General features: G+C 31.0%; 4 protein-coding genes across 4 annotated transcripts; 2 read left to right on the forward strand and 2 right to left on the reverse strand.

The window, feature by feature from the left end:
• Positions 1-210: 210 nt before the first annotated feature.
• Positions 211-1,415, forward strand: LOC123679293 (ER membrane protein complex subunit 5). Its single transcript, XM_045616801.1, has 3 exons — positions 211-483; positions 539-591; positions 646-1,415. The coding sequence occupies exons 1-3, from the start codon at positions 402-404 to the stop codon at positions 859-861; spliced, it is 351 nt and encodes a 116-aa protein (XP_045472757.1). The 5' UTR covers positions 211-401; the 3' UTR covers positions 862-1,415.
• On the reverse strand, positions 1,334-2,871 carry LOC123679276 (mitochondrial uncoupling protein Bmcp). Its single transcript, XM_045616781.1, has 6 exons — positions 2,663-2,871; positions 2,460-2,607; positions 2,019-2,298; positions 1,845-1,963; positions 1,655-1,715; positions 1,334-1,599 (listed from the first exon to the last, which is right to left on the reverse strand). Exons 1-6 carry the CDS (start codon positions 2,724-2,726, stop codon positions 1,393-1,395), a joined length of 879 nt encoding a protein of 292 aa, XP_045472737.1. The 5' UTR covers positions 2,727-2,871; the 3' UTR covers positions 1,334-1,392.
• A 596-nt stretch (positions 2,872-3,467) lies between these two features.
• On the reverse strand, positions 3,468-4,712 carry LOC123679287 (DNA-directed RNA polymerase II subunit RPB7). The gene is made up of 6 exons (XM_045616795.1): positions 4,556-4,712; positions 4,391-4,500; positions 4,180-4,339; positions 4,071-4,121; positions 3,855-3,992; positions 3,468-3,579 (listed from the first exon to the last, which is right to left on the reverse strand). The coding sequence occupies exons 1-6, from the start codon at positions 4,565-4,567 to the stop codon at positions 3,529-3,531; spliced, it is 522 nt and encodes a 173-aa protein (XP_045472751.1). The 5' UTR covers positions 4,568-4,712; the 3' UTR covers positions 3,468-3,528.
• A 405-nt stretch (positions 4,713-5,117) lies between these two features.
• On the forward strand, positions 5,118-12,859 carry LOC123679249 (zinc finger protein 271-like). Its single transcript, XM_045616742.1, has 10 exons — positions 5,118-5,626; positions 5,696-6,103; positions 6,266-6,544; positions 7,433-7,525; positions 7,586-7,760; positions 8,911-9,280; positions 9,635-9,830; positions 9,892-10,059; positions 10,136-10,456; positions 11,369-12,859. Exons 1-10 carry the CDS (start codon positions 5,471-5,473, stop codon positions 11,648-11,650), a joined length of 2,448 nt encoding a protein of 815 aa, XP_045472698.1. The 5' UTR covers positions 5,118-5,470; the 3' UTR covers positions 11,651-12,859.
• The last annotated feature ends 112 nt before the right edge of the window (positions 12,860-12,971 follow it).

Here is a 12,971-nt window from a genome sequence, read left to right on the forward strand (position 1 = left end):
ATAGAACTAAAGTTGTATTGCCAGAAATTATTTATCCTTTTATAACTGATAAAATAATAATTTTATGAAGAATTAATTCATTCTATTCATCTTCATCCTTTATTCACTTTTTTCCCACACTTTGGACAAATTCTGTAGTGTTCTATGGTGTTAGGTCACTAGAACTACACTACATTAGGAGTAGGTAATTTAATTGACACTGGAAAATGTCATTATATTTAACCTTAATACTACTATCTGTAAAGAAATAATGACTTTACTACATTAATATAATAATATTATATAATAAAAGACCTATCAGATTGTTATCTAGGTCTAAGATATAATTGTAACTATTTACTAAACGAGCATTTGGTTCGTTGTCTTATATCCTTCATAAACTTGTTTATCTTCAAGCTAACATGACGCTAGAAATTGTTTATAGAATGGTAATTATTGCTGGCTTCCTTTCGTTGTTTCATTCTGCTTATTCAGCAGCTCAACGTGAGTAACTTTTCTTATATTTTTTCAATGAATGTTCACGTTATAACTTTTTCAGATCGATCTTATTTGAGGTTGAATGAATTGGATTTTCTAGCACTACCTCTAGATGTAAGTATTTATTTGTTTTGATTTTTCAATTTACGTTTAAACTCTCCTTTTCAGATTAGTTTACAGGCTATATTCAGTTTATATGTAATTGTTTATGGTGTTCTCCAAATATCTGGTAATTTCAAAGAAATCAAGGCATCCGCAGAATTAGATAACAAGTCTTGGGGAACATTCAAGAACATACCATCTTTTTACATGTTTTGTCATAGAGGTAAATCGTTTTCAGTTTATCATACTGCACAAAATCAACAACACATGGAAGTTGAATAAGCAAGTGCAAATTATAAACTTTATTTATTGATCAATATAGGTACGTTGTGTTGGTAAATAATATACAGTTGTCAACTATCCCTGTAATTTATTAAAGGATAGAAAGCAAGTTAAGTAGCTGTAAGCCCCCCTCTTATAAAAATTGTTATTTCGATATACAATAACTCAGTTTTACTCTTATACCATTAAGATCCTATGTAAACACAAATATCTACCATTTATGATAATATGTAATATGAAACTAGAGTGCTTTTCTACTGTTATTTGGTGACTTCAGAATGGTTGAGTAATTAGTATTCCAAGGTGTAGTTAGAAAAAATTAATTTTAATTTCATATCTCATTTCACCAAAATAGACTAGTGGAAATACAAGGTTAATTTTCTTAGGATTTATCCTAAATATGCAATTACATTTTACCAAGAATGAAATCAGTATTGTGTGATTGGATAGTTTCAAAGTGTAGTGAGTCATCTGTATTTAAATAAATATATTAAATTTTTCTATACAAAAAATGCAATAAAACTGGATATTTCAATAAAAATGTTTCAACTGTTCATAGGTTATGAAGAAAATTATGTTCCATGGTCCCATTCGAAACCATGTAGGAATAAAACCTTTGTAAAGAGCCCAGAAACCTTCGTACTTGAAGGTGTGATAAAAACAATCTGCTGTACCACGGTACAAATAAGTATCTGTTTTCAAATTTTCTTTGAATTTCCTTTGGTTCATTAGACGTGTCTGAAAATTAATAGACTAAGTATTTGTGCAAAAAAATTTCAAAGAAATCATTTACCCTGACTACATCTATGGGTGTAGAAGCTACTGCACTTCCTAAACTGGCAACTAGACTGGACCTAAAAAGAAGTGTTTCAATTTTGAAAAATTGTTTCACTATTTTATAGAGCAGAAGTTTGGTCTTATATGTTTCCTTATAACAAAGTTAAAGATGAATTCAATGTAAGAGAAGAGCATCTTATACTCACAAAAAGTGATTTGCCACATTATCACCAAAAACATTGAGAAGCCTACTCTTACAATAGTCATATACTGGCAGTTCTACTGCAGCTATCACAGCAGCTCTTTGAGCAGTTGGTGTAACACCCTAAAAACAGAGCGTTTGGAAAATTTCAATATTATTGAATTTTACAAATATTTACTCTCCACAATCCTGAGATTCCTTCTTGAGTATAAACTTCCCTGAAACATTTGACTAGATTCAGATTTCTAGATATTCCTTGTACTTGCATTCGAACTTTCAGGACATCAGTAGGATTAGCTATTGCACTAGATACTGCTCCAGCTATCACAGCACAGAATAAACTAACCATAAATGGTTCATAATCTTCATTATATTTTAAAATTACGTCTTTTAAAGTGTAGTAAGTCCCAAATTTTATTGTTCCATAAGTGGACTGTCGAAGAACTGCTGGCCAAATTCTAGAAGGAATTAAACCATGTAATAATATGATCAATTAAATCATTATCATTAGGTTATTAAAATAATAAGTATTTAATTCACAGGACTACTTTTTTTATGCATTTTAGTAATTATTGACTGAAAGCTTGACTTATTTCATTCAAGACTTCAAGTCACATACCCATTGTACAAAGCTTTAAAACCTTCTTGTTTTGCAACCTTAACTATACAATCTACCATTCCTGTGTATTTAAGAACAGCATGTTTCTTGTCGAGAACTTGTCCTTGAATTTGTAGCCTTGTTTTCGTAAGATCAATTGGAAATGTTCCTAAAAGTGAGATAAGCTATATTAAGAATGATTGCATGATTTTTTGGACCTATACCAAATTCTGCAACGCAGCTTGCGAGTCCTCCATAAACAAAAGGGCGCCAATCTCTATCGCCCATTCCACTAATTGGACTGTAATTGAAAATTTATTCCTTATTATTGAAATATTATGATACCTTATATCAATTTGAAAAAAATCACAGGAAATTAATACTTATATTAACTTTGAAGAATGTTTGGTTAGGTAATAAATCATAGAAGAATGTGATTCACCTGATTCGGCTCCAGATGAAGATGATATCTTCTTGATTTGAATTATCATTTTTTGTTATAAACTAGCCAGCTAATTCAGCTTCGGGCAATAAATTATTTCTAAACGAAAAGCTGTAAGACCTATGCCATATTTTTCTGTATTCGATTTTTCATCAAATTCTCAAGAATTAAATGAAAAAAAGTCTTTTTGTAGAGGATCCAAACTCAATAAAAAACTTTTTTCGAGAGAATTACCTATCTTAATGCTTTTTAAAACCTTACAGACAATTCATCAAAAGAAACAACCAACTTTTAACAATGAATATATGAATAAGGCTTCAACATTTTTAATGAATATACGAGATGAAATCACGCAAAAAATGATATATTTCATATAAAAAAACTACCTATACTTTTAAGCCAAATTTAAATTTTCTAAAGAAAAGGAAAAATCATGTTTAAGAGTAGTCCAGGGATGCAGTTTTTGAAGTAATTTTTAAAGAAAGAGCGAAACTCATATTTCAATGCAAGTACTTAAGTTTTGACACTCGAAAATAGCTTGTATAATGTGATTATTCTGAATTAAGATGGTAACAATGAAACAAATATTTTAGATTAAAAAATATATATTCTTCTTAATTACATTAAAACAGTTTGAAACTAATGAAACTAGTTAGTTACTAGACCCAAATAATCGTCCATGAGAGTTCCTATCGCAAACTGAAATAAAAAATATATAAATGAGTATAATGTATTAATTCTGTCCTTATCAATGCAATATCATCCTTTCCAAATCATTTAGTTCTAAAATTGATTTCTATGAATTAAAATCATATACTTAAAAAACTCTCCATGCTAAGAAGTATACAAGTCTTTGAAAAAATAATATAAAATTTTGATCAATAAAAAACTTTTAAACTAATGTTATTAAATGAGAATTTGGTATATTGCATTAATTTCATTATGAATAGCAATATTCAAATTATAACACTTACAATACCAGATGCATCCACCCTTGTTCCCACAATTTTCAATCTAATTTCACCTTCTGCTGCAATGACAATATCTTCATCTTTGGTTTTATAACATGGTGGATTCATATTAGGACAGAACTCCATTTCAGCAGGTATGGACTGGAATAAAATAAAATAATGTATAAATTAACATTAATTTATTAACATTTTTTATATGTCATAGCGAAAACAACTTACATGATGGGATATAAAACATGATAAGGGTCCAATTTCAGCAAACATTCCAACCTATGAAAATTAATATTTAATTGCTTATTTCTTGAGATTTTTTAATGATTTGACTTACTTTGTTGACTTGTCGAACAACGGCATCTAAAACTTCCCCCTTAAATGGCCTGAAGACAATGGCTTTATATTTTACAGGATAAACAACAAAACCTTTTCCTGGTAAAATGAGACCTGCTCCAATACTATCAATTGTTGTTACTGCTATAACGAAACCATATCTGAAACAATACTTGTAAAAAAGCATTCTTTCACAAAAATCAACAACTTACTTTCCCGTACATGTACCTTCTACTTCTGTGTAGAGTCTTGTTTTGACCATTTCCAGTAACTGAGGTCCAAAATATTGGGGATGCAAAAGAATTTCATGTTCCAGTGATATCTTGAATAAATTGATGTTATTATTTGATTTTCAAACTAAAGTTAGAATAACTTACATGGAAAAACATTTTGTATTAGATTTTATTGCTTAAAAGTTGTACAAAAAAAATCTAGAATATCATCAAAAGATTCAAAAATTTCAGTAGGTTAGTTTGTTGTTGTTAGCATAGCAGTTGTCTAATAAATGAGGTTGGTCCATAGAGTCATAGACATATAATATGAATATTATTTAATATCATTTAATGAATAATATAATATAATCATGTAAAATAATTTAATTATATAAATATTTTAATAATTATTATTTTGTCTATGGGTTGAACCATAGATCAGTGGTACACTCACTAGTTAGTCTGTGGTAGTAATCTTTAATTGGACTTTATCATTATATAAAAAATATTATAATTAATTTTCAGTTACTCTGAAATCAAAGCGAAATATTAAATTAATTACTTGAAAAAATGAATAACCTACAACATAAATAATTTTTCGGTTCTACAATTATCCTGAAAATAAAGATTACTTTTTCATCACTTGAGTTTTCTTGATTGGTAGACATCAACAGAGCCGGACTTTATTGATTTTTAAAATAGGAAATTTTGAATAATAATGAAGAATATTCCATGTAATATATTACCTCCTCCGATAATTATTTCTTTTCGAATTATGACAATTGTCTGAAATCAACGAACTGATGTTATAATAATAGAATAATTGAATATCTATTGATGTGAAGGTTGGCAACAATGGGTGCCTTTCAGGACAGACGCTAGCGGTTTTGTAAGAATTTTTTTATTATTGCTATTTTGTTGTCTACAGCCAGGAATTTCTTGATGGACATTTTTGTTATTTGAAGAATAAAATAGTTGAATGGAAATGATACAAACGAATAGATTTAAGGAGAGATAATACTTCGATTGAATTTACGCCTCTATAGATAGGGTGAGAAAGTCGCTTCAAAATTGATCAAAATGGGTGAAAACTCAGAACCAGTGGATATAAACAATATCTGTCGTTCTTGTATGGGGACGAACGAAAATATGCAAAATGTTTTCGAGGATAAAGAATATTTCAAGGATAACAAACTTCAATTGGCTGAAATGCTTATGGCTTGTACATCAGTCCAAGTAAGTCATTATTACATTGAAAAAAATTATGATAATATTCATATTCTACATTAATTATTTTTCTATTAGATCACTAGTGAAGATGGACTTCCAAATTTGATGTGTTCCTCATGTGAGGGTAAACTTATTACAGCTTATGACTTCAAGCAATTGAGTGAGAAGTCTGATTTATTGTTAAGAGATTTAATTAGATCAGCATCTGAAAAAAATAACATCAAGCAAGAGAATATAATAATACAGCCTGATTTAAATGATGAACTTCCTAATATTGATGTGAATGATGATTTTGATAATGGGGCTGATGATGGAATGGAAATTGATGATAGAGATTACTCAGATAGTGATTATGAAGACATCGAATCAAAAAAGGCAAAGAAATCGAAACATAAATATGCCTGTACACAATGTGATAAAGAGTTTCGTTCTAAAAAAGGTTTGAAAATTCATGAAAGAAAACATACTGGAGATAATAATAAGGTAAATATTAATGTTAGTTGTCGTGAAATAATTCTTTCAGCATGTTTTGATGAATAATTAAAAATTTTCATTGTAGGGGTGTGTCAATATTTTGATATAAGTACATCTTCAAATTATTTTGCTATAGTAGGTACAAAGAATTGACTATTTCAAATTTTTTAGGCTCTCAGAAAGGAGTCCAAAGAAACAAGAAAAACTCGATCTTCTAAGGAATTTTCAGATGAACTAAAGGATGAAATTAAAATTGAAGCCATGGAAATAAATACAACAAATATAGAAAAAGCTAGTGATGATGAACAAGAAATTCCAGCAGAGGAAGACACTAATCAGGAACAAAAAGAAGAATTCCAATGTAATATTTGTTCCAAAAAATTGAACACTCAAACCGGATTGAAAATTCATATGAGAAAACATACTGGAGATAGTGTATCTGTATGTGAGGTAAAAACCTGAATTATATTTATTTTGACATTTTTAATCTCTCTTTTGAATTGTTTTCTCCTTCAAATTGATTATTTTAATACTTGTACTTCACCAATGAGAAAATTATTTTTGTTGTATTATATAACACATTGACTGTGTATCAGTCTTTGTTTACGAATATCATATTAGGTTGAATATTAATTACTCCTGTAATGTATGAAGAAAATGTATTCACAAACAATCTCAGCAGCACAACTGAGAAATTTCCCAGATATGACCACTGAAAAAGCTTACAACTGTATTAAAATATCCTAAAATTTGTCTACTTCTTAAAACAATATCAGTAGCCTGGATCCAAAATGAATGCACACCTTGTTGCTATATTTGGTTTTGTAGGACATCTGTAAATGAAAGTTTGTATAAGTTGTACTATATTGCACCACATTCAAGTTGTAGTATTGATCTTCGTCGACTGATATTAGTGACTTAATAAACCACATTGGCGACAAGTGTGGTCTTGTTTTTGATTCGCTGAGCCTAAATATGGCGGCTTTTTGTTTACATTCTCCATTTACCTGACTTTTGGGATTTATTTAAAAAGGCCCATTGTATTTAGTAATTGTAGAATTTTTCAGTTAAATAAATTCGTTCTGTATACAATCAAATACTATCAGGCCCAATAATCTTGATTTTGACGTGTGTCTGTTCAGTTCAGTGAAGTTCTATGTCCCCAATCGCCATTTTTAGACTCAATTTGAATGAATCGTCGCCACTATGTTTAATTAAGTTACTGTTACTGATATAATATTTCAAAATATAACAGAAATTTTAGGTTAGCAGGCGACGTGATAAATTTTAGATATTAAATCAAATTATTCTAATTGTGATGTTATGTTTCTTTTGCAGATCTGTAATAAAACATTCTCGAAAGTAAGTCATTTCAAACGTCATCAACAAACTCATGGAATAATAGAAGCTCCTGTTCCCAAAGAAAAGAAGGTAAGTAAATTATGTTCCCATGGCTGGATAACCTCTTAATGATTTTTTTTTTCATATTAGTTGCTACAGTGTGAATTTTGTGATAGAACTTTCAAGTATCGTAAGAGCTTTAATCATCATATGCAGTCCGAGCATGGAGTAGACGGTGATGATAGCGATGTTTGCCTTTCTACTATCGCAGAAAAAGTTAAAAGGGAAAGGGAAGATAAACCTAATCCTAATGCAGATAATACTGGTGAGAAATTATTAGAATAAATTAATTAACACGTTGACTGCGATATCGGCCCCCAGGGAAATATACGGATCTGTATTCTGGTGTGATTGAAGTTAGATTGAATATTTTCTCATGTGCTAACTCCATAACTTTCAGGACGCTCAAGATCGGAATGTGTTACATATAGCTAAAAAATTGTTGCAATGTTCACATTCTGGTCAATGTAAAAGAATCGTATCGGTCTCCGGCAACCTATACCGCACTGAAGTGATGTGTTAATCCAGTGCAGGGTAGGTTCTTGGAGACATTTAAGCAATTCTAGGAGTCAGTAAGTTTTCTCGGATTTTCATTAGTACGATGAACAAAGTCGTTGCAAAAAGCGTGTAATTAAAAATTTGAAAAATGTATCCTAACCGTGCGCAGAAAATTGTGGATATGGCACAATATACACATTGTGGTACAGGAAGGATGTCTATAACTTCATTCAGGACAATTTTAGCAGAGGAGCTCGAAGATAAATGTTCCGAAAATAAAACTGAAGACTTTCGCAAAAGGCTCCACACATTTGTGAAGCCGACAGGCCCAGGAAGAAAGAAAAGGAGATTATGCAAGGGATGCTACAAAGAACTGCGTAAAAGCTTTTCCAGCCATGAGGCGAGTAAGAGAGTATCCAAAGTGACGAGTTTCTGTGAGAATTGTCCAGGAAAACCCGGCATGTGTCTACTGTGCTTCAACAAACTGCATAACTGAGTTTAATGTAATCAAACAAATGTTGAGTGACATCACTTAAAAATAAAACAGTTCAAATCAATTTTTATAGCTGTTTTAGAAAACCTAATTTAGATGTAACATAGTTTGCTATAGCATAAAGCGGCACTAAACGCAGATTTCAAATCGATAAAGTTGGCAAAAACTTTTTAAATTTCAAGGCTACATTCGAGAAATTTAAGAGGATCGAAAAATATATCTATATCGCACCAGAAGAAAGTTATGGTTTCAGTCTCCGGGATACGAATCTTGAAGTTTATGTAACGCAGTCAACGGGTTAAATTCATATCAATAGAGAATAGTATTGACTACACATTATAAAATTAAATTTTTCCAATAGCTGTTTTGATAACGTTCATGCTGTTATAACATGACAATTTAATTTTCTAATCAATTTTCTTAGGTGATTCTGAAGAAGATAAACTAGAAAAAGATGGGGAACTTTTTCCATCGCCTGATAAGAAACGTCCGGCTAAAGTCCACGTTTGTCATGTTTGTCAGACCGAGTTCAATAGAGCTAATCACTTAACTCGCCATATGATTTTACATAGGGCAGTTCTCGTTCATAAGTGTACTCAATGTGATAATGCTTATGCAACGGAAGAGCATCTTAGGAAACATGTGGAAGAAGGCCATGTCAATAAACCTTATGCTTGTACTATGTGTAACAAACAGTTCAGTAGAGGAGAGCATTTAATTAGGCATTTGAAGACCCATCAGAATTCCAGTGAAGAAGACTTGAAGTGTGCTATATGCGAAAAAACTTTCACAAGGTGAGTTCATCTAGTCTAATATGAAAAAAAAAAAACTATCTAATAGGGGATCCATCATTTTGTCAACTCTTAATGTGATTAAATATATTGATTACCATTGATTATATTTGTGTATTTTCGTTTTCACGTTGAGTTTTCATGAATATTCTTGTAGTAAAACACTTTTCATTTACCAGTATTTGGCTCTGGTGCAAAAATACAGATTGTTAAAGTTCCAAAAAATAGTTGAAGGTTACTGGCGGAGCCATAACGTTATTTTCTTATGTGATGTTTCTGTGAACTTGCTTGTAGTGCAAACTTCATGGCAACGTCATGGAACTTCGCTCCAATAAAATCAATGTTATTTTTTTCTAGATCTGATCATCTGGCAAGACATACTAAGGTACATCTTCTACAAGACAAACGTCATGTTTGCTCCGATTGTGGAAAAGCATTCAATCGACTGGACAATTTAAAAACCCATCAGAGAATACACACAGGAATCAAAGATCCTTCCAAATTGCACTTGTGCATTTATTGTGGAAAAGAGTTTAATAATTCTAGTAATATGGTAAGCATTACTGACAATTTTTGTTCACTAGGAAAGATGTAATATTAATTTTTTTATTCAGATTGTTCATATGAGAAGACACACTGGTGAACGACCTTATAAATGCAGTCAGTGTGGTAAAGGTTTTCCGAGATCTCATGATCTGAAATGCCATGAACGTACTCATTCCGGTGAAAAGCCATATCTTTGTACATTATGTGGAAAATCCTTCAATAAGAGCAACAAGTTGGTGAGTAGTCATTAAATTTTTTTTTGTTTGTTTGGTGAAAAAGAGGATTATCCAACTCAATTTCTAATTTCTACAGTTGAGACACACAAGAGTGCACACAGGGGAAAGGCCATATGTTTGCAGCATTTGCGGAAGAGCTTTCACTCAATCTAACGATTTGGCTTTGCATATGAGAAGACATACTGGTGCTCGTCCATATGGTTGTGGAATGTGTCCCGCACGTTTCATACAGTCGGGACAACTCAAAGCACACAGAAGATCGACTGGACATTGGATTGAAACACCACCCGATCTCAAGGGAGGTCATCGTGTAGAACCTGTTACTCCAATTTTAGATCCAGTTCCTGTTAGATTCCGGACCAAACCAAAATTAGAAGATGAGAAACCACTTCCTCAGGTATTTATTTTTTATTTAAATAAAAATCAAAATATCGGACTGGTAGAAAAATTCCCATAACCCAATCAACGATGACAACCAAAACCTAGTGAAAACAGAGAGCATTCAGGGTATGGTCCGTATATCGCTGAGAATTTCGGAGCGGTTACTAGTGGTTTTCATTATTTCAGGTAACCTGCTTCGTATTGACAGACCTCTTGACATTTGTCATTGGTCAACCAAATTTTTCTTTGACAGAATTTTGGAGGTTATAAATGGTTGATCACTTTTAATTTGTGAACAACTAACAGTTCTTAATGGCTCTGAAGGGTATTCGTTTCATAATTAAAATAATAAAGTTTTTGAGTGTTAGATGTCATGGAAAATGTTCATAAACAATAATCTGAAAATTAAAATGACAACTGCCAAACCGAGTGGGCGTGGTTATCGATCCTAACCATAATAAAAGTACGGTTGCTCTGGTGACAGATAACTCACTGAAGTTTGAGGAAATTGTCACTGGATTTTGAGGAATTTGACTTATACGGACTACCAACTTACTAACCATAGTAACCAAGGTGATATACGGACCATACCCTTAATTGATAGTAGCAATAAGAGTATATGTGTCATTGCTTCCTTTAATTACTAGGGAAGTAGTACCTTAGCAAAGTATTTTGATTTTACATCAAGAATAAAACAATAACATTTTCAACAAATTTTCTTCTTCATATTTCTTCAATTATTTTATTCATACATGATATATACACATTACTGTGATGTGTTACCTTTAGTGTAGAAGTTGTAACATATCTACTACTAACTCGTTTTCAATATTTTGTGCATTATTGATTATCTATATTTTATATTACACACTTGACTGATCTTGGAATTCGAGTGTTAGAGTGTTTTACAGAGTAGTATTTCTTTCAGATGATTAATCATATTCAGCCAGTTCCGCAACCAGAAATGATGAATAACTATCAGATGGTTTCGGTAGTGCCGGGCCCCCCAAAGCTGATAGGCCTCGGTTTGTCCCCTGAAGCAATAGCAGCAATGGCACCTCGTCCCGATGAAACGGATCACAACAATTTGCCACCAGATATGAAGCTAAAAATGGAGAGTACGGAGAAAGAAAACCAAACTATGGCCGAAACTTCCTACCACCATGATGCATTTGCGTTGCAGAAGGGTTACTTTCAAAATTATATGTAGCCATCTGAATTTCATAGGAATTATATTTAAGGTAGAAAAAATTAATTCTATGGAATTGGACAATCACTTGACTCAATTTGAATATTTTTATCGTCTGTTTAATCCTTGATTTTCGAGAGGCAATAGGTTGTTTGACGAATTTTTAAATCAGTAATTTTTATTGAGCAACTAAAAATTCAAAAGATTATTTTGATTCAATACATTCGTACCATACACGTCTGAGGTTAGAAAGAAATAATAATAAAAATAATGCAATAACATGTGTTGAAAGTTGGCTCAAGTTGGTCCAAATTATTTGATTTTCTAAGTTTCTTGACATACTCAAAAAATAATTTTGTTTTTCAAATTAATTTATATCGTTCTTAAAAATTCAATCTATTAGTATGTCAACAAATAGGAAAATATGTTTCATAATGTCGGATAGCCTGTTATTAAATTTATTGGTGTTTTCTTTCTCTATTCATTCAATACCTTAATTAATCTCGGGTTTCGAACGATTGAGTCTTAATTTTATTTTTTCGTTAATATCTGAACCTTTTTCTTTTAATTTACGAATTGTATTGCTATTTTTAAAATGTGATGGTGATTGCCTGATTCACCTAAACAGTACTATTGTATTATTGTAACTGTATCGGATAGGAATATTTATAATATTAATTTAGTTATTTTTGAAGACTTCACTGAATTAAACTTTAAACAATTAAGTATAAGTGTAACAAATGAAGGTCACTACTGTTAATTCGAACTTAGCAATATATCTGTTCTAGAGAAAAAAGATTTAATTTACTTTAGAGACGAAACTCTAGTGAATCACATGATCAAAATTTTATATGTAAGTAGAATATTTCGTTTATCACTTCCAATGTATGCTGTTTGTATGCGTTTGTTTCTCGGTAAAACGATTGAAGTGAAATAATAGTTCGTGTGAAATGGTAGCTATATTAGTTGAAAAAAATTGAAGCTGTTATAGCTTTATATGTAATTTCTCACTTTGAAAGGCGAAATCTTTAGTATGAATCTCCGAAGTAGAGTGATATAATTAATCATCACAGATTTTCAGTGTTGTGTAAATTCCATACACTGTTTGACTGTCTATATATTTTTTTCTTTTTTAATTCACACCACAGTAAACTTAGTGTACATTTGTAAATATTTATAAATTATACATTGTAATACGTAGTATTTAATTCAAATAAACATATTAAAATTCTCTTTTTTTTCTGCATTTCCGAAAATTATCCTCAGATTGCGCGCTTGTTAAAATTATTTGTATTCATATAATTTTCCCCCAAAACCAGTATGCTAAAATAAGAAAAATACA

The sequence above is a fragment of the Harmonia axyridis genome, chromosome 4, assembly GCF_914767665.1.
Source record: "Harmonia axyridis chromosome 4, icHarAxyr1.1, whole genome shotgun sequence".
In the NCBI taxonomy this organism is placed as follows: domain Eukaryota; kingdom Metazoa; phylum Arthropoda; class Insecta; order Coleoptera; family Coccinellidae; genus Harmonia; species Harmonia axyridis.